The following is a 15,146-nucleotide window of genomic DNA, read 5'->3' on the forward strand; positions in this document are numbered from 1 at the left end:
GGACGACCAGCTCGATCTGGTAACTAAGTTCATGCAGACTTGGCCGTTTTAACATCAAAATCTACAGAGTTTTATCAAAGTTTCATACAAAAGCTGCCAAAAACGGTAGTTCTGCTAGGTTTTTTGTCGGAATCTTGTACATACTTGCCATTGCTCTTCACTTTAACTCCAACGAGATAACTTAGATTCGGATGTCGAGCGCTGCTAATTTCTGTGTAACAAAATACCATTGGCATATGTTGTAGCCAGATTTTGAGGCTTAAGGATTCTACATTTATTGACTAGTTGCTTCATCTGGTGTTTGGTTGAATGAACATGTGGGCGCCACTCTTCTGGGAAGCTAGACTACCGCACATGTGTTGGTTATCCTAGAGTTTCGAACAAAATTCCGACATATAGTAATGAGAACCCACTTCACATGCTTCCTTGACACGCTTTACAGTTATTAGGCGTATTTCTATGATCTACAAGCCTCGAGGCGAATTTTAGCACTTTAAGCGGGTTTTTTTTGAGGATAGGGGTCAGACCGGGGTTGATTTTGACCTTCCAGCGAGGGTGTTAGCAGGACCGGGGTTCGATGGATACCTGGGCGGAGGGGTCAACTCTGGTCCACCGGGGTTTTAAGAGCTCGGCTAACAACACCATCTGAGGGTATATTCGGGGGTCCTGAGACCATGTATGTGTAATGAATGTAGACGAAAGGGACGACGAACTCAGGCGCGACGCAGTTGCACCCCGACAGGGGCTGTTAACTTCAATCAAGCTGTCATTAGGTCGGTGGGCCGTTCAATGGGACCTTGGCATAAATTCTTGATGCTGGTACTGACGGAGCTTAAGCTTAAACGTTAAACTACTGTAACATCCTCCCTCGTTCAACGTCTATCCAAGCCTCCCCAGATGTGTTCTAGTTCTTCCTCTCGGGCAACTTATCTGGCAACCAGCTCCCAAGATACAATAGACTAATTGCCAAAACCATCATAACCGCATAGACAAAGTTTCCACCCAGTAGGTTATATTGTTTTGAAGCCGCGAAGATGGAAGTGGCTATCGCTGGACCAAGTGCTCGTGCCGTAGCGGATATAGTTTGAGAAATACCGTTGACGCTTCCAAGTGAACGTTTGGAAGGAGCAGACGAGGTGATGTGCATCATCACACAGCCTGTACAGACAGCCGTGATTAGCTCCAGCTCCTATGAGACAGCAGGTTGTGGATGGGCCCACCATAAGCCATATCCTTGATAATTTGCAGCAACAGCTGCAGCACCAGACAGCTCCACACCACTCTGTCGACACCCCATCTCGCGACATACCACGACATGATCGGGAACAACGCGAAGATAGGAAAGCAAAATGAGACTGCGAGCTTGAACGTGGGTGTTGGTCCAAGGCGATGCACGATGGGCGCGAAGAAGAGAATCTGCGCGATCCCGTCGATGATGCCGAAGCAACCCAACAAAGTACCGATGACAGCAGGTGAGAAACCGAGACCACCTATACTCGGAGGACTGGAGTAAAACAGAGGAAGGAGGGCAGTGTATCCAGCTTCGACGACTGCGAGCAGGCCGTTGTTCGCGATTGGAATGAGGATGGATGGGATGAGAAGAGCACGCATGGGCAAGGGAGCGTCGGGGGTGGAGGTATCCTGAGCATCTTCAGGGCTTTCAGGCGATGGTGTTTTGGCTTTGCGCATTGGGAGCGTCTGCATAGACGTCTCAACTGGGCCATCAAGAGAAAGAATGATAGGGCGAGTTCACCTCTTTGAGGAAAAGCGCGATGACTACCGTGATCAACGCAACCATTACAGTGATCGCAAAACAAGGAAGAAAATAAGGGTATTCGTGCCAGAATTGCCCCCAGAACAAATGCGGCCACCTATCTGCAGGCCGCGCAAGTATACCACCAATAAATGGTCTACAAGTCAAGGGCGCGTATCAGACGCTAGAGCCCGTGGGCCGTGATGGAGAGGGCACGCACCCTACTGTCACGCCGACACACCAGACAATGGGTAGCAGCGCAAATCCCTGGGCTATATTGGTCGCGTCCGTAAGTTCGCCCATCATGCTCTTCATGACTCCCGAGCTGCCATTCAGTACACCGCATATACATCGACTGGAAGGATGCAAGCATAATAAATTTCAAGCACAGTTGACGACAGAAGCGGGGCATACCTGATCACCAACGTGAGGAACGTTCGCGACAGGCCGAAGCAGAGCATAGATATGCACAGGCCTGAGAGTCCGATTAATATTACAGGTTTCCGTCCGATGTGGTCTGAAAGTCGGCTCCAGGATAACGTCGTACAGGCTTGCGACACATAGAACATCGATTCCTGAGAGCACGTTAACTGGCTAGCTTCCTGTGAGCGAGCAAACACTCACTATGAGACCCGCATAGTACCCAACCCTGGTCTCGTCGCCATGTGTAATATCTAATTCTCGTATGAGCTATCACAATGCAATTTGAATCAATGTTCTGAGCAGAGCATGCATAGAAAGGGCACAACTCACTTGATTGATGTATGGGTATATGCTCTGAGCAGACACCGGTGTCACGAACTGGACGAGAGTGAGGATGCCGATCTGAACTTTTGGTAGTGGAGTCCTCGACTTTTTGCTGCTATCTTCCGGCTGAGTATTTAGCAGAGGTGTATGCTCGTCTTGAACCGAAGTGTCCTCGTGTTGAGTCATGGGACAACGTGAATGGCGACAAGGTGAAAGTGTGGATGATACAGAGTATCTGACAGCTAAGAAGCTGTGAATGAAAGGCGGGTATAAGAACTATTCTGTATAGCTGTAGCCGATCATTAATGTCGGCATGAGTCACAGCATGCGCGCGCAGCGTTGTCTAGCGTTGTTGAGCATTTCAGCGCTTCAGCGCTGAATGTGCACCAGAGGTTCGGCCATGGCCGTAATACGTGACAAGAGCGACGCGTCGCGTGTACTTACTGTAAAGTTACGAGCATGTGCATGAGCACTTGAGTTTCGGAGGGGCCGCAGCATCCATTGGAATTTCACTCGCGAGGGCTCGACGATACGGGACGTTGTATTAACACACCGCCCAACTGGTCCGTGAACTGTTGCTGCTGTACATTGCAGTGAATAAAACCAGCTATCTTCATTTTGAGAAAGATTTGCTAGTGCATTCATTTTGTACTCAATAGTACCTAACCCGTGAACTTGACTACCTTAAAGGTCTGGTAGCCGGTTGTCCATGTACACCAAACAGGCCGCCAGCAGCACCATGATGACAGAGATGAGGTTCCCTCCCAGCAGATCGCACTCATTCTAGGCAGCGAAGAGCGACGGAGCCGTTGCCCTTGGGCCGGCAGGGTCTGGGATAGCCCATTCACGCTTCCGAGCGAGCGCTTGGAAGGCGCGGAAGCGATACCGTGCAGCCACTGAAGACGTCAGTCAAGGACGAACGCAACATCAGTCAAAAATACAGCGCTGGAAACTAACCAAAAGTCATATCCTTTACGGTCTGGAAGGCTAATTGCAACACCAGGAAAACCCACACAACCGCATCGACTCCTCGCAACGACACCATCCACGACCATGGCGGGGAACGTTACAAAATAGGGCTGTTTCATCTTCATCTTCTGAGTCGTCATTGGTTGAAGAGGATGAGATAACAGACAAATATCCAGTGATAGCGGGCATGGAGGCGATCTTAAGAGCTGCGGACATGCTAGAGTCAATCTGAGTCACCAGGCGGAAGGTCCGTAAATGCTCGACCGTTCAATGTAACAGCGTCGATTGGGATGAATGGACTGTGGCGAGGGTGACAGGCAGGGGAACGAGAGGAAATGTCTTGGCCGAGCCTAAAATTCTGAGACCGAATCTACCAAATTTGGAAGACTGCCGGCTTCGGTCTGATCGGCGGCAGTACTAATGACGGCGAAACTTTGAAAAGCTTGGCGCCCATTGTCCTCCCACATCTGATCAAAGGACAACGATCGTTCTGCGACTTACGATGTATGCAACCTCTCATCTAGACGAGGCTACTTATCGTTCTGCCATGGTCGCAAGTAGGAAATGCGGTCTAAAATTCGAACACTAACCTCAGCTTCAAGGTACTTAGTAGCGACCATCCCCCGCCAGTACTTCTGCAGTCATAAAGCTGTGATCCGAGATGCTCACTGGACCGCTGCTCCGCATGATGCCCTCTGATGATTGGAGCCCCCGATGCAAAAGCTTCCGTCTCAGCTGTAGATGCTGAGAGATGCTGTTCCTTTTCTCCACTCGGCAGCATCTAAAGGTGTTGCTGTGACGCCATACACTGCGTCGTATGAGGCGGCCTCTGACTTCTTTCGGTCCCATGTTTGGCTTCTCGCCCGCTGTTCTGTCAATTCGGTTGCAGTCATCGGCCAGCCAAGCGCATCTTAACCCGCCCACATCGCACGCTGACTATGACATCCAGCGCTCTCGCCTTTATATAAGTAATCCCTCTGAAACCAGTTTCGCGACAACTGTAAATCAGACTCACTAGCAGGAGATCATGGCTACTTCGCCTGCCGCATCGGACAGGTATGCATCCGGGAGAGGTACGCATTCGCTTCCCAACCTAGTCTCAGCGCTTTACCCTGACGTACATATATACAGAACCGCTGCGCATCGACAGCGACACCGCTCAACGGCAAAGATATAAGACTCGCAGCGAGCCCGCGAGTGCGCTCATGCGAGTGATCATGAGCCCTGACCCCTCTCGTCGCGGGACTCTTGATTACGACTACGATGCGCCATCTACCGGTCCTGCCATGGGCATCTTCAGTCCTCAGAAACGGCGTACGTTTGCTGTACAGTATACGGAGTGTGCCCAGGGGCTGACGCTGAATCCGCAGGGACTCAGAAACAGCAAGATATGATTGACAAACGCGCATACCAGAATTCCATGGAGAATCTGGTTAGCTCATGGCAGGAGCGGTTGCAGCTCATATCCGTCATCGTACGACCCTGTCTTCATTTCTTGACTGCATCTAACGGCTATGATATTGATTGCTGTAGACTACGTTCTTCGCCTCGATGGAGGCTGCAATGCTCGTGGTCACAGACCCAGCGAATGACCTGGAGAATGGTGAAGTGAGCAATCTGCTCAAAGCAGCGAATGCTGGGCTGCTTGGGGCGCTTGTAATGCATGTATATGCAGGTAATTTCCTTGACTTCTTTAGAGGCACCCGCACTTAAAGTAGCCGTATAATCAGCTGTCTTGTCCTTCCTTGCAGCTTTCCTTCTCATCCGGTACAAGCTCAGAGAAGCTTCCAAGTTCGAGCGTAAAGTTGAAGGCGCCAAGGTGGTCAAATCGCCGATCCCGACCGGAGACTTGAAGTTCAAGCTCAAGGGCGGCGACGTCGAGGCGCAGAAATACGAGAAGACATTGCCCGCCCAGAATGGCCATGCATCACAGAACGGAAATGCCCCGCATACCCCCAGCACAAAGCGTACTGGTAGTATCCTTCAAAACGCGCACGAGACAGCGCAAACTACCATTGGAATCACGAAAGCGAACGGAACCGCGGCTTCGCCACCAACACCCACCACGACCGGCAACGGCAACGGCATGGCGCGCAGCGACAGCGACCCGGGCCCAGACCTGCGCCGGGGGCCCTCCACGGGCGGCTCGTCCTCCACCGAGCCCATCGAGCCGCCCCTCTTCTCGCGCGACCCGCACCTCGAGCAGGTCGGCCCCTTCTGGCTGCGCGGCGCGCCCTCGCAGCACCTCCTCTCGCGCATCCACCTCCTGTGCATCGTCCTGGCGTCCGCGGGCTTCGTGCTCGCGCTCATGGGCATCCTCGCGTACGGCTGGGCACGCCAGCCGCGCGAAGTGAGTGTGTTCGTGACTGCTATTCTGGGTGCGGGTATTCTGGCCCTCATGGCGGTATTTGTGCCGGATGTGGGTATAGAACCAAGACAAACGGGTGGCACCGGTCAAAGCGAGAGGGATGGTGAGGATGTGTGGTATGACTGAGAAGGGGGTACAGATGCATGCAGGTTGATCACCATGAGGTATGATATAGTACATGTGGGCGCCATGGCCCGTTGTCGCCGCGGACTTGTATCCGCGAGTATACCTGTACATGTACTCTACGAAACCTAAACCTATAGTATACCCATTCATGTGTATAATCTATCCTACTAATTATGCAATTATGATATGTGTGCCAGTCATCAATATGATGCCACCACTGTTCTATCCCTTCTGGCATGAATGAACCTGCGAACGAAAGAACGCAGCTTCCGCGAATGCTCAGGATTGGATATTGACGAGTGTGGCTCCGACGGCTTCGTCTGACTGAGCCGCTCTTCTGGCGCTCCAAGGACCAGGTCCGGGGTATTTAGACGCAAATAGTCGGAGTGAATGTTCGCGAAGAACTGGTCCTGCGACTCCGAGCCGAACTTCATTTTCCACACTTTGCAGGGTTTCTCGAGCCACTAGTAGGGAGAAGCCTGTCAGAATCCTGCGCCGCCATGAAGGAATTTTATTTCACTTACAATAACTGCTTGGCCCTCCTCGAACGTGGGGAACTGGCATATGAGCCCATGTAAGGGGCTTTGTAGATTATCGACAATGTATTCGGCACCCTCCTGCGAGCCATCAACAATGCCCAGTGAGTATCTGTGATACGGGATTGTCTCAAGAGAGATCAACTTACTTCGGGGTCTTCAATCCATGACGATTTGAGCTTGGGCATGCGCGTAATGACTGTGATGAGGGGGAAGTAAACTATGTACACCAGAGAAGTCGAGAGCGGGGAAGCAGGTTGATACCGATACCGATATTGAAGGGGTAGACTGGGGTAAGGCATATATATACACCCAGAACCTGCCCACGGATCCAAACCATTGGACGCCACCAAGAAACCTGCAGCAGATTGCCTGCCCTTGGCCGCGCTCAGCTTACACAAGGGCAGCCAGTGGGCTAGGGCTTGCCGAAGTGGATGACTCACGGAATCGGACATGTTGTTGGTTAAAATCAGCACCACGCGCTAATCTCACAAATGCTTTTCATTCATCTTTGAGCCTTAAGTGAAGTTTAGTGAGGTACCAGCCTGTCCTGCGCAATCGAATGAGTACAAGGTAACATAAAGTGGCTGTGCACGTTGGACGCTCCCGCCAGCATCAATTGCTTTGCGCATCCCGTGGAGGACTGAATGCTGTTTGCAGACATACGGTAGTAACAAGCAATATTGCCATGTGCGCGTTTTGAGATGGACCCACAGTATGGTCTAGACCGTTTAGCGCGTCGGAGCGCCTGATAGACCATCCCTTTCAACACCGCGTAATAGGCCTCGAGCATACACTGCCTTGGCGTCATCAAACAGCAGCCTTCGGCGTGCCCCCAAACCTGGATCCAGAATCAGAAAAGAAAAGGAACTACATCTTGAAAACGTGAAAACGTACAGTATATCCTTCATAGCTGAGAACGGCGTTTCATTTCCATCGCCGATGCTCCGCCCTTCCAACCTAACAAGCCGCGGAAATAGCATCCTCAGACATGCTGCCGTATACGCCACGTCGTCAATCCTCGAGGAATCTAGAAAAAGGGCCCATGCATGTATAGCAGGCACTGCTTTTGTTCGAATCTCGTGTGCTGGGGGATTCTGATCGACTCGGGCGTCGACAAGCAATTGGAGGGATTCGAGCTGTTTGCATTTCGCACACAGCATGGATAACCCTTTCAGCGTAATCATAGAAGGGGTATCATCATCCCGGCGTGGTCTCCAGGAGTAGTGAAAGATACGGATGCAAGGGAAGGCAAGTGCAACTTCTTCAAGCTTTTGATCGTCTAGGGTGGGCACGAGGTGCGTGCTAAGAACGAGCTCCGTCAGCCCTCCGAAGGTCATGAGTGGGCGAATGTCTTCGACCGGCGGTGTCCTGAGTCTGTCGCCGGCGCCCCTGCGGAGCGGTACAAACATGTCTGTGATCGCGATCCGAGTCGTGCGCTTAGGATTTAGCGTCCGAGAGACCACCTCGACGAGCTTTGTAAAGTCATCCGGCTTGGCTAGCATACCCTTCACGTCGAGCCGTGTCACCGAGCTGAAGTCGCACGGCCCAGTTTGGAGTAGGCGGTGACTATCCGAGGAGATTTCCGCTTGGAGCTCAAGGCTTTCCAGAGTGGGGAAGACAACTCGCGGAACGCCCTGTAGTTCGGCGTGTTGAACACCTCCGAGGTTGAGAGTGAGGGTACGCAGACAGGGCGAACGTGCTATCGCAGGTAGCCACTCGGGGAGGTTCTCGGGGTATGCTTCGACACAGATGGAGTTCAGGGCTTGCAAGGAAGAAAACGCCAAAGAGAGCTCCGCCTCGGTACCATCTGCTTGAGATGGAAGGCTATAGGGAAGGCTAAGGCAACGGAGCGCCGGACAGTGCTCGCTGAGAAGCTGTATAGCGGTACCTGGAAGTTGACCCTGAAAGTCGACCTCGAAGAGGGTTGGACCGAGGAAGTAACGGAGCGCCATGCCTGGCAAACACCCTATAATGTTGGCCCGGAGAGCGCCAGAGTTGAAATGCAAACACTTGAGGCTTGGAAACAGCGCAGTACTGCAGTGGGACGAGGCTGCGTCGAGCACGCTATGGTGCACCATCCCGGAGAACCGAGAGTATCTTGGTCTAGGGATAGCAACGTGCAGAACACGGACTCGAGACGTGAAGCGTCGAAGGGCATCGTGATCCTCGGGCTGGAAAGGGCGCGCGAGGGACTTTGTGTGATGATACGGATGACTGTAAATCTTTTGACGGCGCAAATGACACGCATGTACTCACCAATACGTTCTCATCTCCATCCTTGGCCCACAGGCTACTATCCAGTCCTCCAAAGAGATCAGTGACATTCCATATCTCATAGTAGAGCGCATCGGAGGCTGATTCGTGCAGCGCCCTACATGAGCGTGCGAGGGCTGCTATAGATGTCTGGTCGAGGAAAGTGAGTATGGCGTCGACGAGCTCGGGCAGCTCAAGAGCGTGGTGCATGATGTGGTTCGGTTCCAACTTGATATCTCAGTGGAAGGGTGACCATTGGCGAATCAGTCGACTGCCATACACTACGGCAGGCTGCGGTAAGTACGTTGGGTGCTGCTGGCAGTGGGCCGAGTCAATCGGATGAGGACAGCGCGTTGGCCACAGCCACTGCACAGGCTATAATGAACACCAGCTTCGTGTCGGGCAACTCGGACAACTCATACTGCACTCATAGCATGATGGAGCTCACGTGTAGAGGAGCGCTTCTACCTGTCGCTCTATGATCCTCAACATCAGGCGGCGATCTTCGTTCAGACTAAGGAACGTCATTTCCGGAAGTCAACAAAAATCTGATTGTCCAGGTTCATATACGTTCATACGTAGTAAGTGACCGACGTCACAAGATGGTCTAAAGCTACAGAGTAGGGTATCAACAATGCGACAAGTCCAATTACGAGATCTACGAAGATGTCAATGATGCTGAAAGCATAAACACATAATGTAAAGGGCCGGGTGTTCGGGAGGACATCTTTTGTCCCAGTGACGGATGGAATGATTTTCCATTAAAACGAACTTGAGCATGATCAGCGCGACGATCTCGTGAGCGGCTGATCACCGTGACTCACGGCATTGATGGCGCGGGGTATGTCTTGAGCCACAGATAGTCTAAGTTGTGCGAGGCTTGAGATCACAGTTCTGCTCATGAGTTTGCTTGGACCCTTCGGAATGGAAGCCCTTCTTGCACCAGCGACAGTGGTACATTGGGTTCTGCGATGAAGCCTGGCTGGGTCGACCGACAACCTTGTTATTCTCGTCGTGAGAAGTGCCCTGGGCCATGACTGCGAGAGCCGCGAGGCAAGGTGGGTTTAAGTGAATGAAGAGCTCGACCACCGGGTCAATATAACTCGACCGGCGATACAGCATATACTCGTCAAGGTATCGATTCTGCCTTTGCTAGCTGGATATCAGAAAGCGCTGTAGAAATACAGGCGCGCCTTCCTTGCCCTTTGCAAAGACTTCGCGCGCTGCAGATCAATGCATAGTAGCGGGCAGTACGAACAGCCTGAATTTGGCTGAGTGACGTTCGTCCCGTTCGTGGTACATTTTGCAAGCTCCGTGATGCATAAAGCGCATCTGTGCCCGGGGGAGGTACTCGCTTCGCGAATGTCTAGTGCACCGGTGTCTCACATGAAATCGTGTGGAAGACGAATCAGGGCCAGTCTCGTGGCGAAGTCGCAGCTTGAGGCAGGATGATGCAGGGGTGAGGTTCAGCCTGCGCAACGACCCAGATGAAACTTGAACACTCCATGGGATTCTACGCATAGCTGCAGACACTATGCTCGTAGACAGCTCCTGCGTGCTGCGACCTAAGAGTGTACTGGCCCATCTCAAGCTAGAAGCAATGAGATGGTTCAATTCAGCCGCTACGTAACTTTAAGCCTGAGCAACTAGATTGATGTGTTCCAGGCGCCCTTTGCTGTTCAGCCAATCTCAGTAGCTTGGTCCTTCGAATCGAGCAAGACTCTTTGCCATTGCATAGCACCCTCGAAGAAGCCACGTAAGAGCAAGAGGCTGTAGGATAGAGATTAATGCGTCTTATGACATAGCCATAGCCATCTGACAGCTGCGATTGGCAATTAATCCATGCAAGGGAGAGAGAGACGAAGATTATCAGAAGGTTTTGACAGGGTGCACGGTCGCGTGGAAGAAGGTGCAGAGCAAGAAGCACAGGCAGTTGTGCCTGTTACCCAAACGAGTGTTTCACCTGCCCTAAACCATCTCCTCTCGGATCCACCTGGACCCATACTTGACATACAAAGTATGCCTATGTACAGTACGACTCTCGAACGATTGTTCAGCATGTCAATTACGAAGTGTCCTCTGACTCAACGAGTGTTTGATTGAGCCCTAGTCTGTTAGTCTTTCGGTGAGTTGATAGATCTAGAAAAAATACGAGGTTCTGGAATGCCGGATTTTAATCACGATCATCGTGACTGACTAAGGCAAAGCGTGCGCGTGAAGCTTGAAGTTGTAATGTGCGGAAATAGTCTCGCCTTTAGACTTCGCTGAAGCTCGATATTAATGAAACGAAGCGCCCTGTATAGCAGTGTGTCCGACTCTAATCCTTCTTCCTGTGTTCAGAAACTGTGACATTATGATGAAAACCGGATCAAAACTTTAAAGTAGTGGCCTTAGCCAAAAGTACGGGTTGTATTATACGATACGTACAGTGAAGTAATAGAGTGACGAGTACTAGTAGTAAGTAGAAAAGTTGTTAAAGAAACGCGTGATCACCTTCGACGAGAGCATGCGGACGTCCCACGGAAGTTCATCACCTCGTCAAGGAAATCAAGCAAGAAATAATCTTGTGTCCGTTGCTTCTAAAGCATGACCACGAGATGAGTTCGAGCACAGCCTAGATGTCTACTCATCTCCGTGAATGCAGGAGGGTATTACGTCTGTTGGTATGCTGTTAGCGTAACGAACTTGTAAACGGTCGACGAACGTGGCTTACTATGCATGGTTTTGAGCTAAAGGCGGGGCTGGGGACAACCTAAGCCTGGGGCTTGTGAAGGCACTTCGGTTCGTGCGCGTTTTTTGACTCGAGAGTGGGGAAGTCCTGTCTGCACCATTGGCAGTGATGCAGACCAGGCGGCTTCAGTGGCTTCGGTGGCGAAGACTGACTGGACTGGCCTAAGTGCTTGTTATTTCCGTCGGTCGCGTCGTTGGCCATGATCGCCTCGAAGAAATACAAGTGAATACAGAAGCAAGACATCGGTCGAGAGCCTTATAGCAACATGAGCTCTACAGCAAAACTTGGGAGGGGACGTGATTGAACATTGTAGAACACAGTGAGAGCACCGGCTCGCGTGCCCTCCCAGTCGTCGGCCCTACAAACCTAGCAAGCGCGATGGTGTTTCAGAGCGTCGAAATTCGAGTAGGGTCGTGTGTCGCATCTATTACGTCTTGGTTTCCCCCGGCGCAATGAGCCTGCCGGCGGGGCCTCGATCGCGTGGCTTCATCCCGATCATCGCCCTGGGGTAGGTGCACAACAGCATGCCTTCCAGAAAGTCCAGAGGCACTGCAAGAGCTAATATTACATGCGATCGAGAGAAACTCTGGATGTGTATGTCCCAATTAAAGATGCAAGGAGAACAGCTGAAATCACCAAACGTGTCTTGCCAGTAACCACTGCATAGACATTGTCCTCGAAGTTCACAGATATCAGAGACGGGAGTTCATGGAATGAATAATGAAGAGCCTCTGGAAAAAGGTAAGCAGAAGCCGGGGAGGTTTGTGTATTGCTGTACGATACAGTGTTCTCAAGGCCACGGAAAGGCTGTTGCACTGGTTATCAAGGCCCAAAAGAAGTGCTAGAGCAAAGTCCTTCAGAGGAGAGTAAGGAAGCGAAGCGAGATGATGGTTTGAATCTTCAGAAAGCCTGTAACTTTCCTTGAACTTCAGCTGTGGTCATTCTACAGATCCGCTGGTGGCACCAGTGTACCCAGCAGCTCAGGTAGCCTGCTCGCCGGGAGCTTTCCCAAGGCAGACGAGGTGATTGAGATACCGCTTTGATGACCAGAACGCCGCGGGCAGCAATGACGAGGATGTAGCTGAACCAGATACATCTGAAGCTTCATGAACGTTTGCAATGTGCAAGCCCATGTTGCCAGTCGTAACTATTAGCTCAGGTTATGGACAATGATAACATTGAGAATCACAGGCCCTGGGCGGTGATGAGACGTTAGCTCCGGGCGGCCCGAGACGCTCGGCGCAAACTTCGGGCGAGATGGTTGACATGAAACCGTTGAAACGGGATGAAACATGGTAGATGATATTATTAGCCCGTCGGCGCGGATGATTGATTAATAATGTTGATGATGGCAATGCATGTGAACAGGATGAGATTGTTGCTTTGGAGTACTGCGTGATTCCCATGGGGTGGTATCAACCCTAGGTATGCTTGTGGTGTATCGTGCTCTGCGGATAGAACGATTGGATGCAGGACAAAATCTAGAGAAGTAGAATGTCATTTGAGGTGGAGGTAGGTGGACGCAGGAGGTAGAGGTAGCTGTGCCTGGACAAGGCACTTGAGGTGACAGGGGTAAGTGACGTGCCTGATCATAAGTGTAACATGCCGGTAAAGAGGCCGAGTGAGCGATCGGAATCCCTCAAATTCAAACCTGGACGCCCTCGCCCTCGCCATCCAGTTACCCCTCACTAGCACTACTCTCTCCCCGCTTTCCTCCTTACTTACACCCGTCCTCTCCTTCTTCCACCTTTCTTCTTCTTCTTCAAAATGACGACGCTCCAGGACGACGACCTCTACCTCCATGCTGGCCGTGCTGCCGGTAAGGTCCTCATCATAACCGGTATGTTTCCACCTTTCCTTTCCCACTCTGTTCCTTCCTTTCATACAGTCACCTAGGTGCTGGTAACGGTATCGGACGTGAGGTAGCCATCAAGTTCGCCCAGCTTGGGTACGTCTTTCATAGTCGACCTAAGGATGCATTGGCTGACTCAATTGTTCATTACCAGTGCCAAAGTGGTTATCGGAGACCTTGACGTCACCGGGGCCGAAAAGACTGCAGAGGATATCAAAGCTGCTGGCGGGTCAGTTCGTTCTTTTAACTGCCCAATCCCTGTTCGGGAACTCAAATAACCTCGACTTATAGCCAGGCTACCGCGGTCAAGGTCAACGTGACCAACTGGGACGACCAGTGCCGCCTCTTCGAAGTCGCTCAGTCCACCTACGGCTCTGTCGACATTGTCATTCCTAACGCTGGTATCGGCGAGTCCGGTCGTTTTGGACTAGTCAAGTTCGAGGATGGCAAGCCCGTCCAGCCGAACCTCTTCACCCTCGACGTCAACCTCAAAGGTGCCCTCTACACCGCCCACCTGGCGCAGCACTACATGATCACCACCGAGAAGAAAGAAGGCGACCTCAAGTCGATAGTCTTCATGGGCTCGATGGCGTCGTGGGTCGCGCTCCCCGGTTCGGTGCAATACGCCGCGTCAAAACACTCCATCCTTGGCGCGATGCGCTCCCTCTCGCTCCCGCTCAAGGCGCAGGGCGTCCGTGTCGCGTGCATTCACCCGTTCTTCGCCGAAACGGCGATGATCTCCCCGCGCGAGCGTCTCATGTTCGCTGGCATCCCCCTCACACCCATGGCACGCATCGTCGGCGCCATCGTCAACGCCGCGACTGATCCGAACCTCAATACGACTGGCGCCGCGTACGTGCTCCCCGACAATGGGCTCACGTTCCGCGTGTCGCAGGAGTTCTTCACCCTTGGCATCTACGGCCTCATCAACAAGCGTGTTGGGTGGTTTAAGACCGTCGGCACCGTCTTCTACTTTATCAACATTGCCAAGGATGTCCGCAAGGCGCTTATTGGCAGGAAGGCCACCTTCGCGCTCACTTTCCTTGCAGCATGGTTCGCCTGGAGACGAACGGGGCTTTCGTGAGTGAAATCATTCTTCCATCATAGCATTCAGTGATGCTCAAATCATGAAAATGATGATTTCTTAGGCAAGTTATTCGACCCCTCATTTCCAGCTACGTCCAGCAGCGGCGTCGGTGATCGGTAGCTGCCTGATTTTCTTCTCCCTTCTATTATGTCCTCTAGTTGTATCGTACTATACAAACACTGTTAACACCGACGCTCCTTGATCCTAAATTAATAATTTTCGCTAGGGTTTATCATCAATTCTTCAGACTTCCCTTTCGTGCCAAGACCAAGTTTCGACAGATCGTTGCCCTGAGATGACATGTAGATCAGGAACCCGTTCCGGGACACGACTACACATGGATATGCACAGATTTGCACCAGCGTTTGGCGCGTCACTTCATAGATCGTACGCGCGGTCGTACTTGTGCCCCGCGTCATTCCCTTTTCGACCCCGCAAAGCAAGTAGGGTATGGTCTGTTATGATACACCCCGCCGTTGGGCTTTGCATGGCTCGGAGGCGTATCCTCTCGGCGACAATCTCATGCGCCGAGTGTGAGCGGACTGCGATAATTCTGCTTCTGCCCTTGGGGCTGCGTTGGCTGTGGTAGACTACGATTTTCGTCCAACAGACTGGCCCGGAGCAAACTACAATGGGCCTGGGATGGCGCAAGCTCCGGAATCGATTTTTGAGGTCGCTGGCGGACGATAATCCGAGGGCATGAGGTTCTTGAAGGGCCCGT

At 52.0% G+C, this 15,146-nt stretch overlaps 6 protein-coding genes across 6 annotated transcripts; 2 read left to right on the plus strand and 4 right to left on the minus strand.

The window, feature by feature from the left end:
• Positions 1–779: 779 nt before the first annotated feature.
• Positions 780–2,686, minus strand: CONPUDRAFT_165896 (MFS transporter; the record flags this gene model as incomplete). Its single annotated transcript, XM_007771128.1, has 7 exons — positions 780–1,158; positions 1,221–1,698; positions 1,754–1,910; positions 1,974–2,108; positions 2,168–2,328; positions 2,378–2,443; positions 2,507–2,686. 7 exons carry the CDS (start codon positions 2,684–2,686, stop codon positions 905–907), a joined length of 1,431 nt encoding a protein of 476 aa, XP_007769318.1. The 3' UTR covers positions 780–904.
• A 483-nt stretch (positions 2,687–3,169) lies between these two features.
• On the minus strand, positions 3,170–3,737 carry CONPUDRAFT_82624 (uncharacterized protein). The gene is made up of 2 exons (XM_007771129.1): positions 3,458–3,737; positions 3,170–3,396 (listed from the first exon to the last, which is right to left on the minus strand). Exons 1-2 carry the CDS (start codon positions 3,543–3,545, stop codon positions 3,284–3,286), a joined length of 201 nt encoding a protein of 66 aa, XP_007769319.1. The 5' UTR covers positions 3,546–3,737; the 3' UTR covers positions 3,170–3,283.
• A 798-nt stretch (positions 3,738–4,535) lies between these two features.
• Positions 4,536–6,158, plus strand: CONPUDRAFT_137599 (uncharacterized protein). Its single transcript, XM_007771130.1, has 5 exons — positions 4,536–4,542; positions 4,601–4,783; positions 4,840–4,943; positions 5,003–5,144; positions 5,200–6,158. Exons 2-5 carry the CDS (start codon positions 4,675–4,677, stop codon positions 5,961–5,963), a joined length of 1,119 nt encoding a protein of 372 aa, XP_007769320.1. The 5' UTR covers positions 4,536–4,542; positions 4,601–4,674; the 3' UTR covers positions 5,964–6,158.
• A 5-nt stretch (positions 6,159–6,163) lies between these two features.
• Positions 6,164–6,687, minus strand: CONPUDRAFT_154394 (uncharacterized protein; the record flags this gene model as incomplete). The annotated part of the gene is made up of 3 exons (XM_007771131.1): positions 6,164–6,427; positions 6,488–6,580; positions 6,649–6,687. The coding sequence occupies 3 exons, from the start codon at positions 6,685–6,687 to the stop codon at positions 6,164–6,166; spliced, it is 396 nt and encodes a 131-aa protein (XP_007769321.1).
• A 274-nt stretch (positions 6,688–6,961) lies between these two features.
• CONPUDRAFT_165898 (uncharacterized protein) lies at positions 6,962–9,050 on the minus strand. The gene is made up of 3 exons (XM_007771132.1): positions 8,759–9,050; positions 7,397–8,694; positions 6,962–7,340 (listed from the first exon to the last, which is right to left on the minus strand). The coding sequence occupies exons 1-3, from the start codon at positions 8,963–8,965 to the stop codon at positions 7,310–7,312; spliced, it is 1,536 nt and encodes a 511-aa protein (XP_007769322.1). The 5' UTR covers positions 8,966–9,050; the 3' UTR covers positions 6,962–7,309.
• A 4,119-nt stretch (positions 9,051–13,169) lies between these two features.
• Positions 13,170–14,720, plus strand: CONPUDRAFT_137601 (NAD(P)-binding protein). The gene is made up of 5 exons (XM_007771133.1): positions 13,170–13,326; positions 13,383–13,434; positions 13,493–13,567; positions 13,630–14,418; positions 14,487–14,720. The coding sequence occupies exons 1-5, from the start codon at positions 13,254–13,256 to the stop codon at positions 14,536–14,538; spliced, it is 1,041 nt and encodes a 346-aa protein (XP_007769323.1). The 5' UTR covers positions 13,170–13,253; the 3' UTR covers positions 14,539–14,720.
• Positions 14,721–15,146: the final 426 nt, after the last annotated feature.

This window comes from Coniophora puteana, assembly GCF_000271625.1.
Source record: "Coniophora puteana RWD-64-598 SS2 unplaced genomic scaffold CONPUscaffold_7, whole genome shotgun sequence".
In the NCBI taxonomy this organism is placed as follows: Eukaryota; Fungi; Basidiomycota; class Agaricomycetes; order Boletales; family Coniophoraceae; genus Coniophora; species Coniophora puteana.

Excerpts from the sequence above, each read along its gene's own strand:
- CONPUDRAFT_137599 (XM_007771130.1), top strand. The coding sequence starts at position 4,675 with ATGCGAGTGATCATGAGCCCTGACCCCTCTCGTCGCGGGACTCTTGAT. Across the intron at positions 4,784-4,839 it reads CTTCAGTCCTCAGAAACGGC|GGACTCAGAAACAGCAAGAT; the intron begins GTACGTTTGCTG and ends CTGAATCCGCAG. Across the intron at positions 5,145-5,199 it reads TGTAATGCATGTATATGCAG|CTGTCTTGTCCTTCCTTGCA; the intron begins GTAATTTCCTTG and ends CCGTATAATCAG.
- CONPUDRAFT_82624 (XM_007771129.1), bottom strand. The coding sequence starts at position 3,545 with ATGGTGTCGTTGCGAGGAGTCGATGCGGTTGTGTGGGTTTTCCTGGTG. Across the intron at positions 3,397-3,457 it reads CGTAAAGGATATGACTTTTG|TGGCTGCACGGTATCGCTTC; the intron begins GTTAGTTTCCAG and ends TGACGTCTTCAG.
- CONPUDRAFT_137601 (XM_007771133.1), top strand. The coding sequence starts at position 13,254 with ATGACGACGCTCCAGGACGACGACCTCTACCTCCATGCTGGCCGTGCT. Across the intron at positions 13,435-13,492 it reads ATCAAGTTCGCCCAGCTTGG|TGCCAAAGTGGTTATCGGAG; the intron begins GTACGTCTTTCA and ends GTTCATTACCAG. Across the intron at positions 13,568-13,629 it reads GATATCAAAGCTGCTGGCGG|CCAGGCTACCGCGGTCAAGG; the intron begins GTCAGTTCGTTC and ends CTCGACTTATAG.
- CONPUDRAFT_165898 (XM_007771132.1), bottom strand. The coding sequence starts at position 8,965 with ATGCACCACGCTCTTGAGCTGCCCGAGCTCGTCGACGCCATACTCACT. Across the intron at positions 8,695-8,758 it reads ATGGAGATGAGAACGTATTG|TCCCTCGCGCGCCCTTTCCA; the intron begins GTGAGTACATGC and ends CATCACACAAAG. Across the intron at positions 7,341-7,396 it reads TCAGCTATGAAGGATATACT|GTTTGGGGGCACGCCGAAGG; the intron begins GTACGTTTTCAC and ends TTCTGGATCCAG.